The sequence below is a fragment of the Cricetulus griseus genome (genome assembly GCF_003668045.3).
Source record: "Cricetulus griseus strain 17A/GY chromosome 1 unlocalized genomic scaffold, alternate assembly CriGri-PICRH-1.0 chr1_0, whole genome shotgun sequence".
NCBI lineage: Eukaryota > Metazoa > Chordata > Mammalia > Rodentia > Cricetidae > Cricetulus > Cricetulus griseus.
In genome coordinates this window covers 26371654-26391928 of record NW_023276806.1, presented here as the reverse complement: position 1 = coordinate 26391928, position 20275 = coordinate 26371654, and the positions used below count along the sequence as shown (strand labels likewise).

At 38.4% G+C, this 20275-nt stretch overlaps 1 protein-coding gene across 5 annotated transcripts in view; it reads left to right on the top strand.

The window, feature by feature from the left end:
• Positions 1-20275, top strand: part of Tbck (TBC1 domain containing kinase) — a 143150-nt gene that overhangs the window by 301 nt on the left and 122574 nt on the right. For all 5 annotated transcript variants that reach the window (XM_035452000.1, XM_027395732.2, XM_035451999.1 and 2 more), the window contains exons 2-3: positions 4759-4980; positions 13576-13648. In XM_035452000.1, the coding sequence (XP_035307891.1) occupies positions 4788-4980; positions 13576-13648 (266 nt within the window). In that variant the 5' untranslated portion in view covers positions 4759-4787. The remainder of the gene's footprint in view (positions 1-4758; positions 4981-13575; positions 13649-20275) is intronic.

Here is a 20275-nt window from a genome sequence, read left to right as displayed (position 1 = left end):
ACGGTCAGGTGCCCAGAGTGACCCGCCAGGCTGCAGTCCTCTGCGGAGCCACCCCGTGCAGCCTCCGCTGGCTGCTGCCTTCCTCCCCAAACCTCCTTCCCCTCGAAGCACAAGTCCCCCGAGTTTGGACATGCAAATGCGATCTTACTCCAGATAAAAGTCAGCGTCTTTCCTCCCCGTTTTTGACATTTCCCGCCCATTTCAGCCCCCGTTCGTCTCCAAGCTCTTTCAGAGTCGATATATTGTGTCTGTCTTCTTGCTCATTGAAACAGGGGGACTTGTTTGTGGTCCTCAAGCAGCTACAAAAACCTCGGGCTTAACCTGGAAGTTTCAAAGTGTCCCCTGAGTAAACTTCACAAGCCAGCTGCTTACGGGGCTTTCGTCTGGTACTCTCTCACCTCATCATTTTATTTTTTTGCATTTTCTTCTTCTAGCCACCTAGTGTGAGCCCGTGCATGTATGTCTGTTTTCTGGTTGTGAGCTTTATGTGCACCTGAGAAGTAAAGTAGAGCAATAATTAAATGTTTTTATGCTTGCAAGTGGTTTTTATCTTTTTCAATCAAACACGTGCTTGATTTTTTTTAATTGTATGCGATTAAGATCTATAACTGGAAACCCACTATTTTGTTGTAAAATTGAATATTAAAATGCTGCAGTTATGTCTCATCTTTCCTACGACTTCAAGCCTGGTATTTAGATATAATTTCTGTGATTTGGGATCTGTTTATTGAACAAGAAATTAAAATTTCTAGTGGTGGTGGTTTACACCTTTAATCCTGGCACTCCGGAGGCGGAGGCAGGCAATCTCTGAGTTCAAGGCTAGCCTGGTCTGTAGAGTAATTTCTAGGACAGCCAAGGCTACACAGAAAAACCCTGTCCCATAAAACAAACAAAAAAATAGAAGAAATTAAATTAAAATTCTAGATCTTTTTACTATTGCCTTTTTAAAGCCAGCCCACAGTATCTACAAGATTTGGAATGGTGATCTTACCTATTTACATATCAACTTTTGAGAATCTGTTTTGACTCTTCATCACCACAAAAAGCAGATTCACCTGCCTTAGTTACCAAGTTTGCCGTCCTTGTGTTCTGAAAGGGGGCAGCCAATGAACAGAGAAGGAGCCCATGCTCTAACAGCTTCTTATAGAGCAAGTCTGAGGCCTGGGTTTTAAATGGGATATGAGGTGGTATGCATACATGCTGTCATCAAAACATTTCACAGGAAAGGGAAATTTGTGGGAACTATGACACCACCTTCCTTCCCTAATTTGGATATAATTGTATCTGTGATGGTGCTAATAGGTGTATCATTTTTGTTATAAGGAGCACAAATTCTCTTGAATTGTCAAAATGGTGCCCAAACCAGATTGAGGCAATCTGGAGTTTCTCTCCTGGTTGGCCATCAGATGCTTGTGGCTATGGGTACCTGGCTTTTAAGTTTTTAAAGTAAGTGGCATCGGTAAGCAAACAGCTATCACTAATTAGCTGGTGTAGTCTGGCAAATAGTATAGTCCAAGGACACCTGCATTTTTCTTCTGCTGGATCTCTACTTATCCATTGTCAAGGCTGATTATAGACCCTAAGTGTAATGTTTGTCTTATGTGTTGAAAGCAAATGTTCACAGGCGTAGGAATTTATAATTATTTCTCAGTACAGACCCATGAAATGTGCTAGATCACATTTTCCTTTTGTTTTAATATCATGACTACATGAGCATTTTTGTAATAGCAAACCTAATTCAGTTTTCTTTCCCTCCAACAGTAAGTATGCTTGATTTCGTAGAGTGTTTGGACATATTTTTAACCCCTTTTCTTTTGTAAACTCCCTTACTTTATTGTTTGCCTTTCCGTTTCTCTTTGGAGTAAGTCTTCACACTTTTCTGTGGCATATATAGAAGCCCCCATTCCATGCCTCTGCTTGAAGGTATTTCCCTTAGAATTCAATGGCATTTTGCTTAATTAAAGCAAATGGTGCCTTAATTCTTCTGGATAGCATCCATTTTGGGTTTATTCTTACTGAACTATGTAAATTTTCTTGTTTACATGTTGTTTGTTCCCCCTGTTTTATTAAATTACATCCTAGAAAAATGTGTTTATAATAGATGTGTGAGTGGTGCTTCTGGTATGGCAACTTGAACTGTTTGGTGTTGCCTTTGTGTGAATGATTTTTTTATAGTTACATGATTGCAAGTTATTGACTTTTACTATATTGTAGCTAGAAATTCTAGTGCGACATTACAGCATAATTTCTTGATTACCAAGAAATTTGTTTTCTCCTGAGTATTGGCCATTGTTCTTATGAAGTCTTATTTTATATTCTCTTGCTTTACATAATGAATATAATATTTTCTCAAATCTCTCTAGATACAGCTGAATTTTGTTTCATTTCTCACTCATTTCTTTGCTCTTTATCCTGTAGTCTCTTCTAAATTACCCAATGATTCTCGTCAGTTCAGTGTTTAGGAGTTAAGGTTGACTGTCTGGTGTTTCATGTATATGGAGAAGATTGTTGATTGAATGCTCATTTTAAAACAACTGGAACTTAACTGGGTCACTAAAAATTCCAGAATAGAGGACTCTTCCTCCCCCACTCTCAGCCCCCCCTTCTCTCTCTTCCCAATATTTATAGCAGTTATAATTTACCTCCATTTCACTCCCCTGGCTTCCTTTCACTCCCCTTGTATATATTTAGAAAATAAATGACTATGTATATTGGGGAGCTGGTAGCAAAACTGACTCTTCTAATACTTCAGTATTTCACATCATCTAATGTCAGCCTTTCTTTTGACTGCTGCTTAGCACAGTTCAGGTTCTCAAAGGTGAAGCCCCCAAATCTGAAGAGGCCAAGTTGGCCTCTAACCGTTCCACACCATATCCTTGCTTCTGTCTTTGTGATGGTGCTCTTTTGTACAGACTTTACTTTGTCGTTGTTTCCTGCAGTCCTTACACTAGTAGGATAGTAGGTTAGTGAAGCTTTGGGGAAAAGAGGAACTTCACTAATATGAAAATGTAGTAAAGGTAAAGGCAGGTGGATTAGGACTTTAAGGATAGGGAGGAGAGGCCAGTCTGGGATAGATGAGAATCCTGTATAAAAAACAAAACAACAACAACAACAAAGCAACAAAACAAACACCCCTCCCCAATTGCAGGTATATAATTTGGAAATCTAACTTTTTGTTTCCCTATTTTCTTTTCTTTATTATTTATTCTTTTTCTCATATATTACATCCTGACCATAGTTTCCCCTCCCTCCTCTCCTCCCAGTCCCTGCTCTCTTCCTCCTTTCCCTTCAGAAAAGGGCAGGCCTCCCAGAGATATCAACCAAACATGGCATGTCAAGTTATAATAGGACTAGATACATCCCCACATTGAGGCTGAATCGGGCAACCTAATAGGAGGAAAAGGGTCCCAAGAGCAGGCAGAAGATCAGAGACATCCCCAGCACCCACTGTTAGGAGTCCCACAAGAACACCAATTTACACAACCATAACATATACCTAGAGGACCTACTTCAGACCAATACAGGCTCCCGGATTATTGTTTCAGTCCTTGTGAGCCTCTGTGAGCCCTGGTTAGTTGATTCCATGCGTCATTTTCTTGTGGTGTCCTTGACCCCTCCAACTCCTCTAATCCTTCCTTACCTACTTGCTGGATGAAGTCTCTCTGATGATGACTATGCTAGGCTCCAGTCTACAAATGTAGCAGAGAATCATTAGGAATTATTTCATTGACTTTTTTTTGCCAGTCATGTGGTTCTATCCTAAGTCTCTGGACTCTCCAGTCTCCGGTTCCTGGCCATCCAGGCAGTGTCAGGCATGGACTCCTTCTGATGAGGGTGTTGTGGTCTATTAGTTTAAGATGTGTTCCATTCATTTATGCTGTGGAATATTGGTTTAATGATGCAAAGATGTTCTGCATTCTTTGATGCTGCATTTGTTTAACTCTGTAAAGCTGATTGGTCTAATAAAGAGCTGAACACCAATAGCTAGGCAGAGAGAGGGATAAGCAGGTCTGGCAGGCAGAGAGGCAATAACTAGGGAAGAGGAGGAGCAAGAAAAGAAGGAGAGGACAGCAAGGGTGGAGGGGGAGAGACATATGGAATAAAGAAAGGTAGAATGAAGAAAAGAAACAGGTTAATTGAAGTAAGAAAAGCTGGCTAGAAACAAGTCAAGCCAAGGCCAGGCATTCATAAGTAAGAATAAGTGTGTGTTTATTTGGGAGCTGAGTGGCAAGAGTAAGAGTAAGAAACAACTATACACGGGTCTCAAGTTGGATCAATCCTTGGAAGACCACTTCCACGAGTTCTGAGCCACCTTTAACTCAGCACATCTTGCATGCAGGACAAATTGTAGGTTGAAGGTTTTGTGGCTGGATTAGTGTCACAATTCCTCCCCTGGAAGCTTTGCCGGGTTATAGAAGATGGCTGGTTCAGACTCAGTTTCCCATATTACTAGCAGTCTATTGACTAACATCACCCTTGTGGATTCCTGGGGGTTTCCATTGCACTAGGTTTCTACCTCACCCCCAAATGCCCCTCTAATTCCAGTCATCTCTCCCATTATTGAAAATCTTTGAATATGATTTTGAGCTGTAATATAAACATAGGCTTGGATCTTTTTCTTTCATATGTTGTCTTGAAATTTTTAAACTGTTTATAGTTCACAGTGGCATTTTTCTAAGTTGTATATTAATTTTCAAGTGAGAAAATACTGGATTAATGTTGGGTCTGTCTGTCATAAGCAATTATCTCCTTTTCTAGATCATCTAATAGGACCCAGTCCTGCAGACATGTTTCCTTTGAAGGATGCTGACATGGGTGCCTTTACCTTCTGTGCCTCGGCACTCCCACATGATGTTTGTGGGAGCAACGGACTTCCTCTCACACCAAATTCCATCAAAATTTTAGGTCGCTTTCAAATCCTTAAGACCATCACCCATCCCAGACTGTGCCAATATGTGGATATTTCTAGGGGAAAGCATGGTAAGTTTTGGTTTTTGATTTTTGTTGTTTTTTATTATTTTATGTTCACTGCTTCAATTCAAGATGTAATTTTAAATATAGAATATTGACATGCAGTCATGAACTTGCTTTTATGCTTCAAAGTAAACGACTAACTTTTAAATGAAGGGAGTCGTTATTACTGTGGCAGATGCTTTTTTTAATAGAACTAAAGTAGTTGGTTGAAATCCAATGCTTGATAGCAGTATTCACTGCCTTTGTGATCGTATAATGAGGTTCTTCCACACCTGAAGTTGCTGATGATGACAGTACTTACCGTGCTAGAATTGTTTAGGAATCTTAATGGCAGGCTGAAGTTCTATGTCTTAGAATTATCTTAAATTAAATGCCTTTAAATTAAATGCCTTTAGTAATGCCTGATTTTCTGATATGAAATAATTTGGAGGTATAAAAATGAATCAACGTCAAACCTAAACCTACTTTATGACATTCAGCCGTTTTTTCTATAAAATATTTCTTAGTATTCAGGCATCTGTACAGATCTGTCCTTGGTGTTTTGACAGCATATGTCCTCAGCTGCAGCCACCAAGAGCGCCTCCTGTGCACATTCACTACGTTCACATTTAAAAGGGCCCTGCCCTCCTTCCATCCTCCTTACTTTCTTTCTCTCCTTCTTTCTGTTTCTTTCTCTTTCCCTCTCTTTCTGTTTCTCTCTCTTCCTGTTTCTTTCTTTCTTTCTCTTTCTGTTCCCCTCTTTCTGTTTCTCTTTGTGTTTCTATTTCTCTTTCTGTTTTCTCTATCTGTTTCTCTCTTTCTGTTTTCCCTCTTTCTGTTTCTCTTCCTATTTCTCTTTCTGTTTTCTCTCTCTTTCTCTTTCTGTCTGTTTCTTTCTGTTTCTCTCTCTCTGTTTCTCTCTATTTCTCTTTTTGTTTTCTCTCTCTGTTTCTGTTTCTCTGTTTCTGTTTCTCTCTTTGTTTCTTTCTGTTTCTCTCTTTCTATTTCTCTTTCTGATTTCTCTCTCTTTCTCTCTGTTTCTCTCCCTCTTTCTATCTTTCTCTTTCTGTTTCTCTCTGTGTGTTTCCCTCTCTGTCTCTCTGCCTCTCTTCTCTCTCCCACTGCTCCTATCCCTGGAGGCCAGTCTCTCCCCCTCCCCTTTCTACTTTTTATGAGGCCTATCCCTAATTTAAAAAACCCTTCCTCTTGAACTCTGTTGTATGGCATCTTTCTCATGCCGCTTTTTAAAAATTACAAAAATATCTGCTTCATATGTTTCTACCTAATGGTGAATACCTTCATAAATATTTACCTTTTCTTTGTTTTTCTGAAAAGTATACTAAACTGTACTTGAAGTTGGCTAGTTCATTTCTTTTAAAAATTATTTGCTCTAAGAATATTTGTTTGTTGATTATGAGCAGAATATTCTTTTTATATAATGGTAGCTCTCATTATGAGTTCTTATTACATACTAGGCATTAGTCCAGGTGTTACTTATAGCAATTAAAAATCTTCATCATACTACTATACAACAGGAACAACTACAGAATTGTTTTACAGATAAGGAAACTGAGGCAGAGAACATGATTGCATAGAGGAAAACAGGAAAAGGTAGAATACTAATTCATATAAAAATAAATTTTGTTAAATTGACTTTGAAAGTGTTCATCATGTAAGTCTATAATAATGCCTTAGCAACATGATCCAGGCTGTTTGGCCCTCTAGTACTGTAAAGCTCTACTGTTTACCTAGTACCTTGATTATTTAGATGCTTTTAAAAAACTTAGTGAGAGGCAGGGGGAAAAGTAGTGGTAAAAATAGCAGTTATCTAGTAGATGATTATATTTGATTTTTCATACTCACGTATCTATGTATGCACACATGACCGTGTACACATATGTAAATATAAATAAAATTACAGAAATTGAAATATATTATTTTTAGAGCTTTTTGTGATCTTTAAAGTTGTCTTTCATTTATTGATGCAGCAAATATTAGTAACAGATTATTATTGTCTGGCCTGGCATCATCTTCCAGGTGAAAACTATTAAGAGTTTCTTGCTATGGGGACGTATTTGGAGGGCAGCACTGGAAGAAAGCTGGCTTTGAAACAGTGACAGTCTAGGCTCCTACGTACGAATGTCCTAAACTTGCCTTTGAGTAAGCAAATGAAGCTCTGTACCCTTCAGCTTCTACAGTAGTGTGACGACATGAAGCTCACAGCAGTGGCACTCTCCACATTTCAGTCCCTCTGTCATTGTGAAGTCACAGCACTGCTTGATTGTCCTTCTTTGCCCTGTCCTAGGAGAAGGACAAATTTATAGTCCACAATGTGTAACTCAACATTGCTAACTCTGTGTCTTACTCTGCTTATAAGTAAAATCCAAGTATCTACTCCAAACTGTGTTAGTCTTTAATTAATTAATACTAACTGTGATTTGACAGAAACCTAGTGTTATACCATATGACATATTTACTAATTAAGAGGCATACAGTCAGGGCACTGTATGTGTTCCTTTTTATGTTACATAAAAGCTTTAGGCTAATGTGGTGTATGAGTGCTGGATTTAATTCTGATGAGTTCTGGAAGAAGGGGGTGCTTTGATTCCAAGTGGCTTAAAGACAACCATGAGACTAATGGTAACTATCTCTCTAGTAGGGAGTGCATAGTTCCAGCCTTTGCAAAAAGCTCTCTCAGGAACTCACGTTTTTTAAGCATTAAAATTAACTTGTATCCAGTATTTTTATGTGTTAGATGGCTGCAGTAATATTGATGGTAGAAAATTATGAGAATCATTTAGGGATTTTTAATCCTCCAACAGTGAACAGATACTGTCATTCCCTGCATGCTTCAATAGTTATCCCCTCACAGTCCCATGAAGTTCAGTTACAGCATCTAAAGAAAGACCTTGCAAATGCAGGATTTCACAGTCCCAAATCACTCCAAGGAAACCCTAGCAGTGTAGTATGTTATTGTCCTTGACTGGTGACCATATTGAGTAGAACATTCTCCTTAGACCCTTACCACCTTATTTAGTTTCTAGAACTTCATTCTTGTTCCTAAAGTGTCCTTAGTTTCTTCCTATCATATCTGGAAAAGTATTTGGAGTTTCACAAACTGTAATACGGGCCTTGATCTGTGACTAGTTTTCATACATTTTCTTCATCAGAAGGTAAATTTATCAGTCCTATATCTTTCTCTAGTCCCTTTATGCCACTCCAAGCTGTATTTCCTCTAAGCAACTTCCTATCAGTGTGGAAGTTGGGCTATAGCCAACAAAACCCTTTATGAGTATCACTGTCACTAACTTTGCCTGTGAACCTCATTGGGTTATCAGTGCCAGACAGTAAAGGGTCCCCTTTTGTACCACGCTGGTCTTTGAAGGCAGCCCAACAGTCTGCTTAGTCTCTTGCCCTGACCACCATTATCAATACTCACTCTGTTTTCCTTGAATTCCCAACTCCAAGATCTCAGCAGTTCTCTCAAAGAGGGCCACAGAGGAGATGAACACACTACAGATTCCTATATCATAAGCCTGAGTGCCTAGACTGACAATGTCAATGACTGTCAAACTAGAGAAACTAGAGAGTTTGATTTCTTGCAAGTGTTATATATTGCAAGTGTTCAGTGCCTGAAAAATTTGTGTGCATAAGGAGTTAATAGCAGAATTACAATAAGTACTTATTTGAAAACACACTTATTCTGAAGAATTTCAATCATTCTGGTTGCATCTAATTGTAGAATTGAATTTTCTATTTTCTAGCCTCCTTAGTGAACACCACATACATCTCAATGATGTAATAACATATGACTGTGGTTTAAGAGCATTTCCTGTGTCTGATGAAGAATTTTGATTTTGGATCTATGCTTTTCTTTTTTTCAATCTTGCTATGCACATATTTTGTTATTTGTGGTTCTTCTGTGACCACGTCCTTTATTTGTACATGGAGTTGTGACATGTGGTCTGTTTTCTTACTTTATACTTTCACATGTTAGGTTCATACAGAAGCCAGACCTTCAGTGCTTTCTGGAGCTCATTCCAAATTGGTTGGAGATGCTATTTCTTGGTAAATCAGCAGGATGGTGTTTTTAACCTCAAGAATGTAGACATCTTATTAGAACTTGGAGTGTGATTTATTTTTTAAAAGCCAATGAAATATATTTAAATGAAGCCAATAAAGCTGGAATATACAGATTTGATCAAGTTTAACCTTTTTCTTTTGAGTTAAAATATCAGCAGAGTTTAGAATTGCATGAAGACTTTAAGTGGTACTGTGGCCCTTTTGTGTTTGGTATTGATTATCTAAAAATGCTTCTGTGATTGCTAGTGAGATGAAATGGAGGAAAAGTTATTTTGCTACAGAGATTTGAAATTTAAGTCAGAAAAATAACATTATTAAGGACATAGTATAATTTATTCTGTATCTATAACCTATAAATTTCAATCTAAATATATGAATCGGTCAGGGTTATATCACATAAAAGAACTTGTAGGGTTTGTGTGTATGAAAAGATTATGTGGTAAGAACTAGAGTGCATGATTCTTGCTAGTCCAGCCCAAACATGTCATCACAGAGACACTAAATTTGGGCAGGAGCTGAGGCTGCTGCTTTTTTGGGGAATCCTCAGTCTGTCTCAAGGACATTCAACTTGTGAATCAGGATCACTGGATTATTTGGGATAAGCTTTGTTAAGGGCCCTAGTTAGAAACCCAGTTATTCATATAATTTCTTTGTGAATTTGACTAGACTAAAGTTTGTTTGAATACCTGAGGGCTATATCTGACTTTTAAAACTGACTACTGCAGAACCCTGGTACTAATAGTATTTGTGGATCAGTTTTTCTTTGTTGGCATTACTGTTTAAACATTTACTTAAATATCACATTTTAAAGTGATGAGCTAGTCTCTAATCTAGTTTTTCCTTTGAATGACAGAAATTATGCAGGAACTATATGTTGATAACACCTTATTACAAGGCATTCATAATTCATTTTATGTTAAAAATTTAAAAACTTTCTGCTTTGAACTTTGATATTTTTCTATGACTATGCATATGTGTACATGATAGACATGTATGAATAGGGATACACACTTGTCAGGGCACATGTTCATGTCAGGGGCATGTGTGTGGAAGGTCAGAGGACAATGGTGTGGATTTGTTTATCTCTTTCCACAGTTACATGAGTTCTAGGGATCAAACTGAATTCATTAGGCTTGCATGACAAGCACCTCTATTCTCAGACCCATCCCTGAAGACCCCATATCTTTCTTTTCCTGCCTTTCTCTTATTCAACTTCCCTGTTATCTTTCCTGATGAATCTTCAGTTTCTTTGCACTGGCTGAAAACACACACAGTTCAAGGTAGATGTACCATGTGAAAATTCACATCCAATACATTTTGTGAGGAGGACAAAAAGATTATTTCTTGCTTTTCAGACATTCCTTAATGTCCCATTTGTTTTTAGTGTTTAATACTTTCACACCATTAATTATGTGTATGCGTGTGAGGAGGTGTGTATACATTAGTGGCGGTGCCTCAGAGCCCCTGGAGCTGGAGTGATGGGTGGGCAGCTGTGAAATGCTGGGTGTGGGTGATTGGAACCTAACGGGGTCCACTGGGAGAGCAATGTGCCATGGCTCCAGCCTGGCATGTTGGTTATTTTTAAATAATGCCACTTCATTGCTGAATTGTTTTTTGGCACATTATGATTCCCAAACCAACAGTTTATTCTGTTCAGCCAGACTGTTTCTATAACAAACAGAAACTATTTTCAAACAGATCCAGAATTTTGGAATGAGTACTTCTGATGAGTTCTTGGAAAAAACAAAAAAGGAGGTTCATAATGGAAATACTCTTTCAGTATATACTCCTTTACCTCTGGGAGAAATGCTGATTTTTTTGCCAAGGGTTATGACTCTACATTACTAAAACAGTGTTTAAAATTCTATAGAATCTTAAAGCCTTGACAGACACTGAAGGTGTTTCCAGAGGAAGCCTGAAAATTTGCAGCCTAATGCCACATAGTATACAAGTCTCTTACAGGTAGAAAGGCATACACATATCTACTTGTAGATAGCTGATTAATGAAATATGTATATTTTAATAAATTCTGATGTGTTTTGTGTATTAATTTCAGTACTACTAAGATATTGTATCAGGTTATAACATAAGTGTGTACTTTGAACACAGAACAAATCTGTTTAGATGACTGTCGTCATTTCTGATGTCCTCATTATGCCTTTGCTCTAATTTATTTTGTTATGGGGATCCCACCAGAGATGACCAGTCAGCCACAGTTTATAGCCAATTGACAGTCTCTATTCTGGCCTTCTGGGACTAAACCCAGGTATTCAGGGACCCAGGTGTAGCCCTGAGAAAACTGTGCCTATCCTGGCATTCAGCTTGGTACCTTCAGGGTGGAGGGGAGGGTGCAGGGAGTAGGGGGTTCATAGAAGCAAGCAATTTGGCAGAAGTTAAGATGATCAGCTAACTGGAGGAGGAGGTTTGTACCAACAGGCAGCTTAACAGAAGCTAAATTAGCTGGTATATCCAGATCTTGGGTTCCTAGGATAGAGCTGGATAATTTCCCATGGGATTCTCCACCAAGGAGATTAAATTATAGTTAAACCTGGGCTCAGCAAGAATACAGACTGGAGGAACCTTTTCACTGTCTTGCCCTGTCATAGTTTAACATATATAATTTTAGTATGTACCTATATGTTTCAGATGAATTGTAGACACCTGTATTGCAGTTCCAAACAAGACCAACATGGACCTGCTATCCCAAAATGTATTATCTAAGTAGAGAAGAATGGCACTAAGTAAAAATGTTTGTACATTTTTAGAGTTAATAAGTGATACAAAAGAAAAGTACTGTGTGGAATACATTATAAGACTAGTGAATCAATTCTGGGAGATAAAAAAAAGGAAGTCATGTTTACTGAGGCCTGAATCTTGAATAATAGTAAAAGCCAACAGTGCTGGCTCTATGCTATGAACTAGTCTCAGTCCAATTTATATGTGAATTCATGTCACCCTCGTTATAATGCTGTGATGTAGGCATTATTGTTTTCATCATCTTCTCAGTCCTAATTGTATGTGAGTTCATTTCACCCTTATCACAGTGTTATGTCGTGGACATTATTTTCTTCCTCTTTGGAAGAAACTGCCAGATAGAGAGATCCCAAGGTCTTAGGTTAATGAATAGTAAAATTAGCATTTGAGCCTGAGAAAAATGGTCTGTTTTTAAGCACCATGTAACGTGACAGGAGATAAAAGTTTAAAATGAAGGGGGCTGGGAAAATGACGGAGTAGGAAAAGGTGACAACATGATTGATCCCTGGAACCCACATGACGTAAGTGCGGAACCAACTTCCACAAGTTGTTCTGTGACCTCCAAGCACACACTTGGCATGTGTACACAGGCACATATGCACATGAACTACTTATACACAGGATACATAAAATGCATTCTTTTTAAAAAGCGGCTATCAAGATGACTCAATAGATAAAGCATTTGCCACCAAACCGGACAACCTGAATTTGATCCCTAGGACACACATGATGGAAGGAAAACAACTACTACTGTGAGTTCCTCTGACCTCCACATGTACACAGTGGCATGAGCACACATGCACACACACCCCACTAAATAAATGCAATGCAGAAGTTCTTACAAAAGGTTAAGATGTAGGTAATTTCAGCCCCAAGTTGATTCCCCAAAGGATGAGTGCTCAAAAGCTGATGAGATAAATATATACTAGAAACTAGAGAAGGAATTCCCTATTCGGATTTATTGTCCTATCACTTGCACTTTAGTGTGAAAACATGTGTGAGGAAGATCTTAATTCAGGTGAAAGAACAGTTAAGAGATTGCCATGGAAACATAATGAGATAATGCTGGCTTAGACCCCAATTGCAGCAGATAGAATAAACCGTGTAGGCCCTGGAAGCAGCTGGGAAATAGAAAAAGCAGAACTTTGTGTGTGGGTTTGAGAAAGGGAAAAATTATAGGTTGTTTTCTCTTGAGTTGCTAGTGACATTTCCAGTTTGTTTTCTTGGACAAAGGTCCAGTGTATCCTAGGCTGGCCTCTAACTAGTTGTATCACTAAGAATGGCCCTGCAAGTCCTAGTCTCCCCTTCAACCTTTCAGTGCTGGAATTGCAGACATGTGGCACTATGCTGGTTTATAAAGTACTTGCTGATTCAATGCAGAGCTCTGTGCATTCTAGGAGAGCACTCTACCAGCTGAGCTGCCAATCCAGCCTGACAGTTTTCTACTGAAGCCCAAGGTGGGCTCTAAATGCCTGTGGTTCAAGCAAGTTCCAGGGTTAGGATAAAATGTAATCGTTTTTTCAGTAAGAAGTAGATGAAGAGAAAGCACAGTGAGAAGACTAATGAATTATGATAGAAGATGGGTAGCATTTCAGTTTGGGTTGATGGAGTACTGATCAATAGAGGACACGGAGAGGAGCAAGCCAGGTAGAAGTAAGGAAGACTGATGACACATGCACAGAGTGAAAATAAATAATAATTTAAAGTTTGTTATTTGTGTTATATGCTAATAACTTCTGAGGGCTATATGATCTTGTTAAAGTGCATTTGCTTTGTTTTTGTCAGAAAGACTGGTGGTGGTGGCTGAGCACTGTGAGCGGAGTTTGGAAGACCTGCTTCGGGAAAGGAAGCCTGTGAGGTACTGTAGAATACTTGACAAATTTCCAAACAAAAGAGCATTGTAACTAGACTCTGAAGGACACTGATTTCTTTTGTTACTGTGTGATGATAAAATTCAATGTAGGTTTTTACCTTAAGAACTTTAATTCACTTACTACATAGAAATTCAAGGTTAACATTCTGCACCATACTAGAAAGAATTCCTCAGTTGGGGGTAAGTGTATGAAAACTTTGACATCCCAGTTCTAGGAATTTATTCAACTAGCCAAGATTATTTTCCTGAAAGGGGCCATGGTAGCTTCTTGGTGTACACCGGTAGTCCCAGGTGAACACTGAACTTTAAGTAAAGGCCAGGTTGAGGAAGAAGCAGAAGTAGTAATTATGACTAGGGTAGAACTTAATGACAAAATTTAATTCACTTATTTCAGTGGCTCAAGAAATGTATGTTTTCTTAACCAGAATAGTGTGTTATCTAATTTTTTATTACAAGTACACTATTAATTTTTCACAAGTTTACTCAAGATTATTTTTTAAATCATAAGAGATTTAATGTACAAAGTTACATTAAACTAACAAAAATTGCTTACCCTGAGTCTTTATGAGATTGTAATTATCTACTTCATTACCCGAACCTGTGGCTGGAATGTTCAAACATGATGGCAAGGGATACAAGCAGAGTTCCAAACTATGTGGAGGTCAAGGTCATTACCAAGGTGGTCAACCTCTAACATCTTTTAGGAACTTGCCTACAGAGTGCTGCAGCAAGATGCAGGAGAGAGGGGCTCTAGGTGCTTGGGTAGAGGCGACCTGCTCTGTGTTCCGATGGCTGGCAGCCTGGTGCTTAGCAGACAGTGAAAGTCTGGGCTCTAGCAACAGTATCATGAAACACCTATGCTTGGAATTCCTGGCTGGTCTCTTATTTTGAACTCTGAAGTTCCTCTCACAGAGAATGTTAAAGCTCTTGGACCTAGGGTATAGGGATCCTTGGTGTCTGAAAGAGGCTAGTTACAGATCTCCAGTGACTAGTGAGGCTTGGCTGCAATCTGGGGTTAGGTCTATCAGCTAAGGGGGTCATTCTTGCTTGTGGCTCTACACAGCCTTCTTTGTATTCCATCTTTACTTCCTGCTGTCTCTGCTCTCAGCAGCTCCCTAGATTTCTTCAGTCTTCCTTTTGGTGCTCCTGCCACTGTTGTTTCTTTGATGTCTATCTGTTCTCTGGCCTCCATGAGTGATACAAACGCCCTTGCCACATCATATCTGCTTCTGGTCAGAGTCTCCTTGGCCCACCTGTGAACTAAATTTACTGTTAGTTCCAATAATTCTCTTGCACATTCCTTAAGATTTTCTATGTAGGCAACCATATTATCACTAGCTAGAATATGCTTACACTCCTTTCTAAAAAAAAATCATTATGGCTTAATTTTTGATCTATTTCACAAAATTGAACTATTGCCAGATAATTGAATGCAAATACTGATTCATATTTCCTTGGTTTCAAATATTAGGGAAGAATATTCAGCATTGTACTATTATGTATGGTATTTGCAATTATGTTCTCATAGATGACTTTTTATAAGATTAAAATTTTTATAGTAGAATAAAAGATTTTAGTGTGTCTGTGTCATGATAATAAAGTTATTTTAAAGATGAAAATTTTATGACAAAAATTTTATTTTTTATTTTATGACAAGATTTTATGACAAAAATACCCATACTTATTGAATGATGACTTTATTCTCACTGATATATTAGAATACTATTTTGCTGATTATTTTATATCAGGAAAACTGGGGCATACAGGCATAGTTGTTAATTTATAAAATACTAACTTTAATGGAACAACATAGTATTACATTGTTTTTAAAGACCCTGAGATGTTTAGAGGAGGAATGGATCATTTGGATCATGTGTTTTGCTTTACTCCTAAGACAATGAGGCTTGGGATCTGCCAGGAGATGAGCGATCCTTAGCCGTTGTTTAGTGCATATGCCTCACCCTGTAAACTTAGGGAGTGAAGCAAGCTAGATTTGGAACATTCTCAAGTGTAGCAAATCAGTTCTGGAGTCTCCTGTTATCAACCTGGACCATGTTTTCCACATGTGTTTTGATCTTAGCAAGTTAATTGTTGAGAAGAAAACTCAACAACCCAGTGTTCAGGTTGGAAAGTTGATTTTCCATTGTTTGTATCTCATGGCCATTTGATAGCATTCTAGATTTACAATATTCAACTTTGGTTATTTTAAAATAAAAAATGAGTTGTAAAATATGCCCAACCTAACAACTGAGACAGCTTAGACTCAGAGGAAGTTATTTTTGTACCTTCTATAAATAATCTTTGTAATTAATTTGTGAAAGTTCCATTGCAAAACATGTGAATCTGAGGGGAAATTAGTTATTTAATTTAGCATAAAATATATAATAAGTTCAGTAGTCAAAGAAGTTTCTCTCTTTTAATTTTTGGAGCTATTTCCTCTGGGACTGGAGAGGTGACTCCGTGGTTAGAGACAGGTACTGCTTTTGCAGAGATCGGTTTCCAGTACCCACCTTGGATAGCTCACAACTACCTACAACTCCAGCTCTATAGTCACTCTCTTCTGGATACTGTGGCACCTAGAGTCACATGTGAACACACCTAAGACAGAAACACACATATCACATGATTTTTTAAAATTAAATCTTAAAATAATTTCTTTAAAATTCTGTTAAATAAATGGTATGTTCCAATTAAAGTTTCCAAATATATTAGCATATCATTGCAAACACCCTGTCCTCTAATTCTGAATTTATAAGCTAATAAATGTTGAAAAGTTGTATATTAAAGGATCTTTTTAAATCTTAAAAGTATATGAGAGATTCTTTAAAATAAATAGAATTTTATACTTGTATTATTTGAATACTAATCAGCAGTATTTTTCTCTCTCCATTTTTACATCATATAGTAGCTAACTATACTTCATCTGTTTTCTCTTTCTTCTTACCTTCAGTTGATACTAAAGGAAAATGTATATGGAAAGGATTAGGATTTTTACAAGGTGAAAAAACACATTGAACTTACACAGTCTAGAATTGTTTCCCCCTTGGTTTGCTGACAGTATGTGTGTCTTGGCTTATGCAGTGGTCTTTAGAAATGTCATGGATCATTGATTTGAGGAAATAGCATGTGTGGTTTTAGTTAACACTTCTATATGAATGAGTTCCAAATCTATTTCAGCAGCCCTGACCTCTGGTTCGCTTCCCTGGCCTCCATTTCTCACATTCTGATAGAATCTCTTCTTGGAAACATTGCAAATATCTGAGGGAATTGGTGGTTTATTTGTCAAGTTAACAGAATCTGAAAGTCCCCTGGGACAATGGCCTCTGAGAGTGTCCGTGTGGGATTATCTTAGTTATACTAGTTGATGTAGGAGGACACACTGAGGGTGACACCATTCCCTGGGTTTGGAGTCCTGGAGTCCTGGAGAGGTGAAAGCAAGCCAAGTTCTAGCATGCGTGCGTTAACTCACTGCTCTCTGCTTTTGACTATGGATGTAAAGTAGCCAGTTCTCTCAGGCTCTGTCACTGTGACATTCCTGCCATGATGGACTAAAGACTGGAATTGGGAGTTAGACTTTCTCTTTGGAGTTGCTTTTGTCAAGAGAATTGTATCACAGCATATGGATACAATGAAACTAAGGTTCTCTTCAAAAACAGTCTAATTTACAATTTACCCAAGTACTACAGGATTATATACTGGTCATTTTACCACTAACTATTCCTACAGTCTCCAAAAAATAGTTCTAGCAGCTAATTACCAAGTGTTTAAACCAATGGGTGTCTCCTAATGCAAAATGCATTTATTCCAACTTCAAAAATACCAAAGTTTTACTGTTCAAACAAAGTCTCTTCTGAGACTCCAGCCTGTGAGCCCCATCCAAAACATATTTTAAGTAAGTTACTTCCATAAAATGGCACAGAGTAAACAAACCCATTCCAAAGAAAATGGGGGAGAAAATAACAAAACAAAACAAACAAACAAAAACCCCATAGCCCAAGGCAAGACTGAAGCAGGACAAATGTTAGACTCTGTAGCTGCAACTGGCCCTGAAGGTTCCTTGTAACAGTAATCAGGGGGCGGACAGACTTGGTTGCTGCGCTCCCTGCTCTTCCCACCAGCAGCATGCATGCACCTTCTCTTGCACTGGCTTTAATTGGTGCCTGGAACTTTCCTTTGAAGATGCACCACATTACTGTCATGGTCATTAGCAACACAAGGTTGGCCTTCATAGCTTCACATAGTAGTAGCCTTTCAGGGCCACCTGATAAGAAATACGACCCTGCCACACATTACCTGGTATCACCAGCTTTTCTTCTGGAACCTTAGAACAAGCCTCCATGACTCCTTCTCTCTTGCATCCTATAAGCCTACACAAATTACCCCATAGGATGACGGTAAATTCTGCTGTTGCTTAAGATGTAGTCTGACCTTTAGACCGTTGCTGCAGTGCCATCTATGTGCCTTCATGGCTGAATCTCAGAAAATCCTCCTTAGGCAATTGTTTTCTACTAGTTCACCATGGAAGAACACTGTTTCAGGGCACTTTCCTTTCAAATGAATGTTCTGTAAGTGGATGTTCTGTTTTATACCCCAGATCTGTACATGGGTGAGATCTTAGTCTCATGGAACCTTTACGGTTTTCCCCATGCAAAGTGTAAAGAAAGTACACGGGTTGACATTAATGGAACTGTAACAGTTAGAGCCGCTTTGTCCATGCTCACCCTTGTCTGTGGCTTTAATTTGGCTCATGTTCCCTTCTTCACCAAACTGCACATTTTGTGCATCTATAGCTCCTTTTAGCTATGGATGAACTTTCTAAACTTGATGTGACTGTAAATCTGGCTAAATGTGAATATAGCCACACCACAGCCTGAATGCTATCTAGTCTTGAAATCTCCTCCTCCAAACAAATAGTCCTGCTGTGAAATATTCCTGTACACTGTGTAAATTATGCTCTGATTGGTTTAATAAAGAAACCTTCTGACCAATAGCCAAGCAGGACAAGGTTAGGCAGAAAAACTAAACTAAGAAGAGAAGAAGAAGGGTGGAGTCAGGGGAGATGATAGCCACCGGGGAGGAACAAGACATGCTGGAGGATAGGTAAAGCCAAGAACCATATGGCAAAATATAAATGAATAGAAATGGGTTAATTTAAATGTTAGAGCTAGTTAGTAATAAGCCTGAACTATCAGCTGAGCATTTGCAATTACTGTAAGTCTCTGGGTGGTAATTTGGGAGCTGGCAGATGGGAGAGAGACATCTGATTACATAGTCCCTTACTTCTTAATCCAGCCATACTCAAATCCTCAGCACAGGCAAGCATGCATCCAGGTGATCTGCCAGGGTAACATGAACGGCCTCTAGGCTAATTCCCAATAAAATGTGTGTTCCCTTTGAAACTTGGTGGGAGAACCCTTACGGTCTCATTTCTGTGAGCATTCTGGTCCTTCACACTCCCATCAGAATCATCTGTTAAGCTGTCCATCCAGAGTTCTCAGGCTTCTCTAGCTGTAACTCCAAACTTACAAATTCTTCCCACAAACAGATTCCAGAAGTCTGGAATCGCACAGCCAGGCTTATCATGGGGACTCCTCTTCTTGGTACTGATGTTGTTCAGTATTAGTTATTTTCTTGTTGTCCAAACAGAATGTCTGGAAGGTGACTTAAGTGAAGAAGGGTTTATTTTGGTCGATGGGTCAGGAGATATAATCCATCACGAGGAGGATTTGTTATTGGGAGCTTTCAAACTGGGAAGCAATGGAGTCAACCTGTCTTATTCCTGTAATGGCCTTGTGTGTCCCATTGACACACAATAGCCAAAAGATTCTTGTACCTCTCCAAACAGTGTTTCCATCTGGGGAATCAATGATTCAAACATACATGTAAGACATATCACTTCAAACCATACCACAGAAGCTAAAATTGACTGACTTAAACTCAATGTTATATGCAAGATTCTGACTTGGGAGTTGTGTGATTTCAATAAGGCCTTACACTGTGTGTATTTGTTGGGGTGACGGAGTCCATGTGCCAGAGCACACAAGTGAACTGTAATATGTTAATCATTAGATATTTTTATGTTGCTATTACATTGTAATTATATTGCTTTAAAAAGTATTTCATTGTCAAACTTGTTGACCATATTTTAAAAAACAGGTTTAAAACAAGTTTAAGGATAGTACGTGCCTATAGTCCCAGCACTCAGGATGCAAAGGCAGATGGAGCTCTGAATTCAGTATCAGAGTGGTCTACAGAGGGAGTTCCTGGACAGCAAGGACCTTGTAGTGAGATTCTGTCTCAAAACCAAATACCTCCCCACCAAAATTCCTCAAAACAAAATAAGTGTACCAAGTTCCAAAATTGCCATGCACCAGTGTCCTCAGTATTTAAAACAGTAATACTTCCTTTTCCTTTTATTTTTTGTTTCAAAATAAATTGTAAAAATTAAACTCTAAGTGGATAAAGAAGCAAAAAAAGCATGTCTGATTTAGTTTGGATCAGTATGACGATACTGAGTCCATTAACTGTGATTCCCACAAAGTCTCAAGCAGTAGCCAAGAATGTAACTGAGTTCATGAATTTTAGTTTTTAAAAATTTATGAACAAAATTTA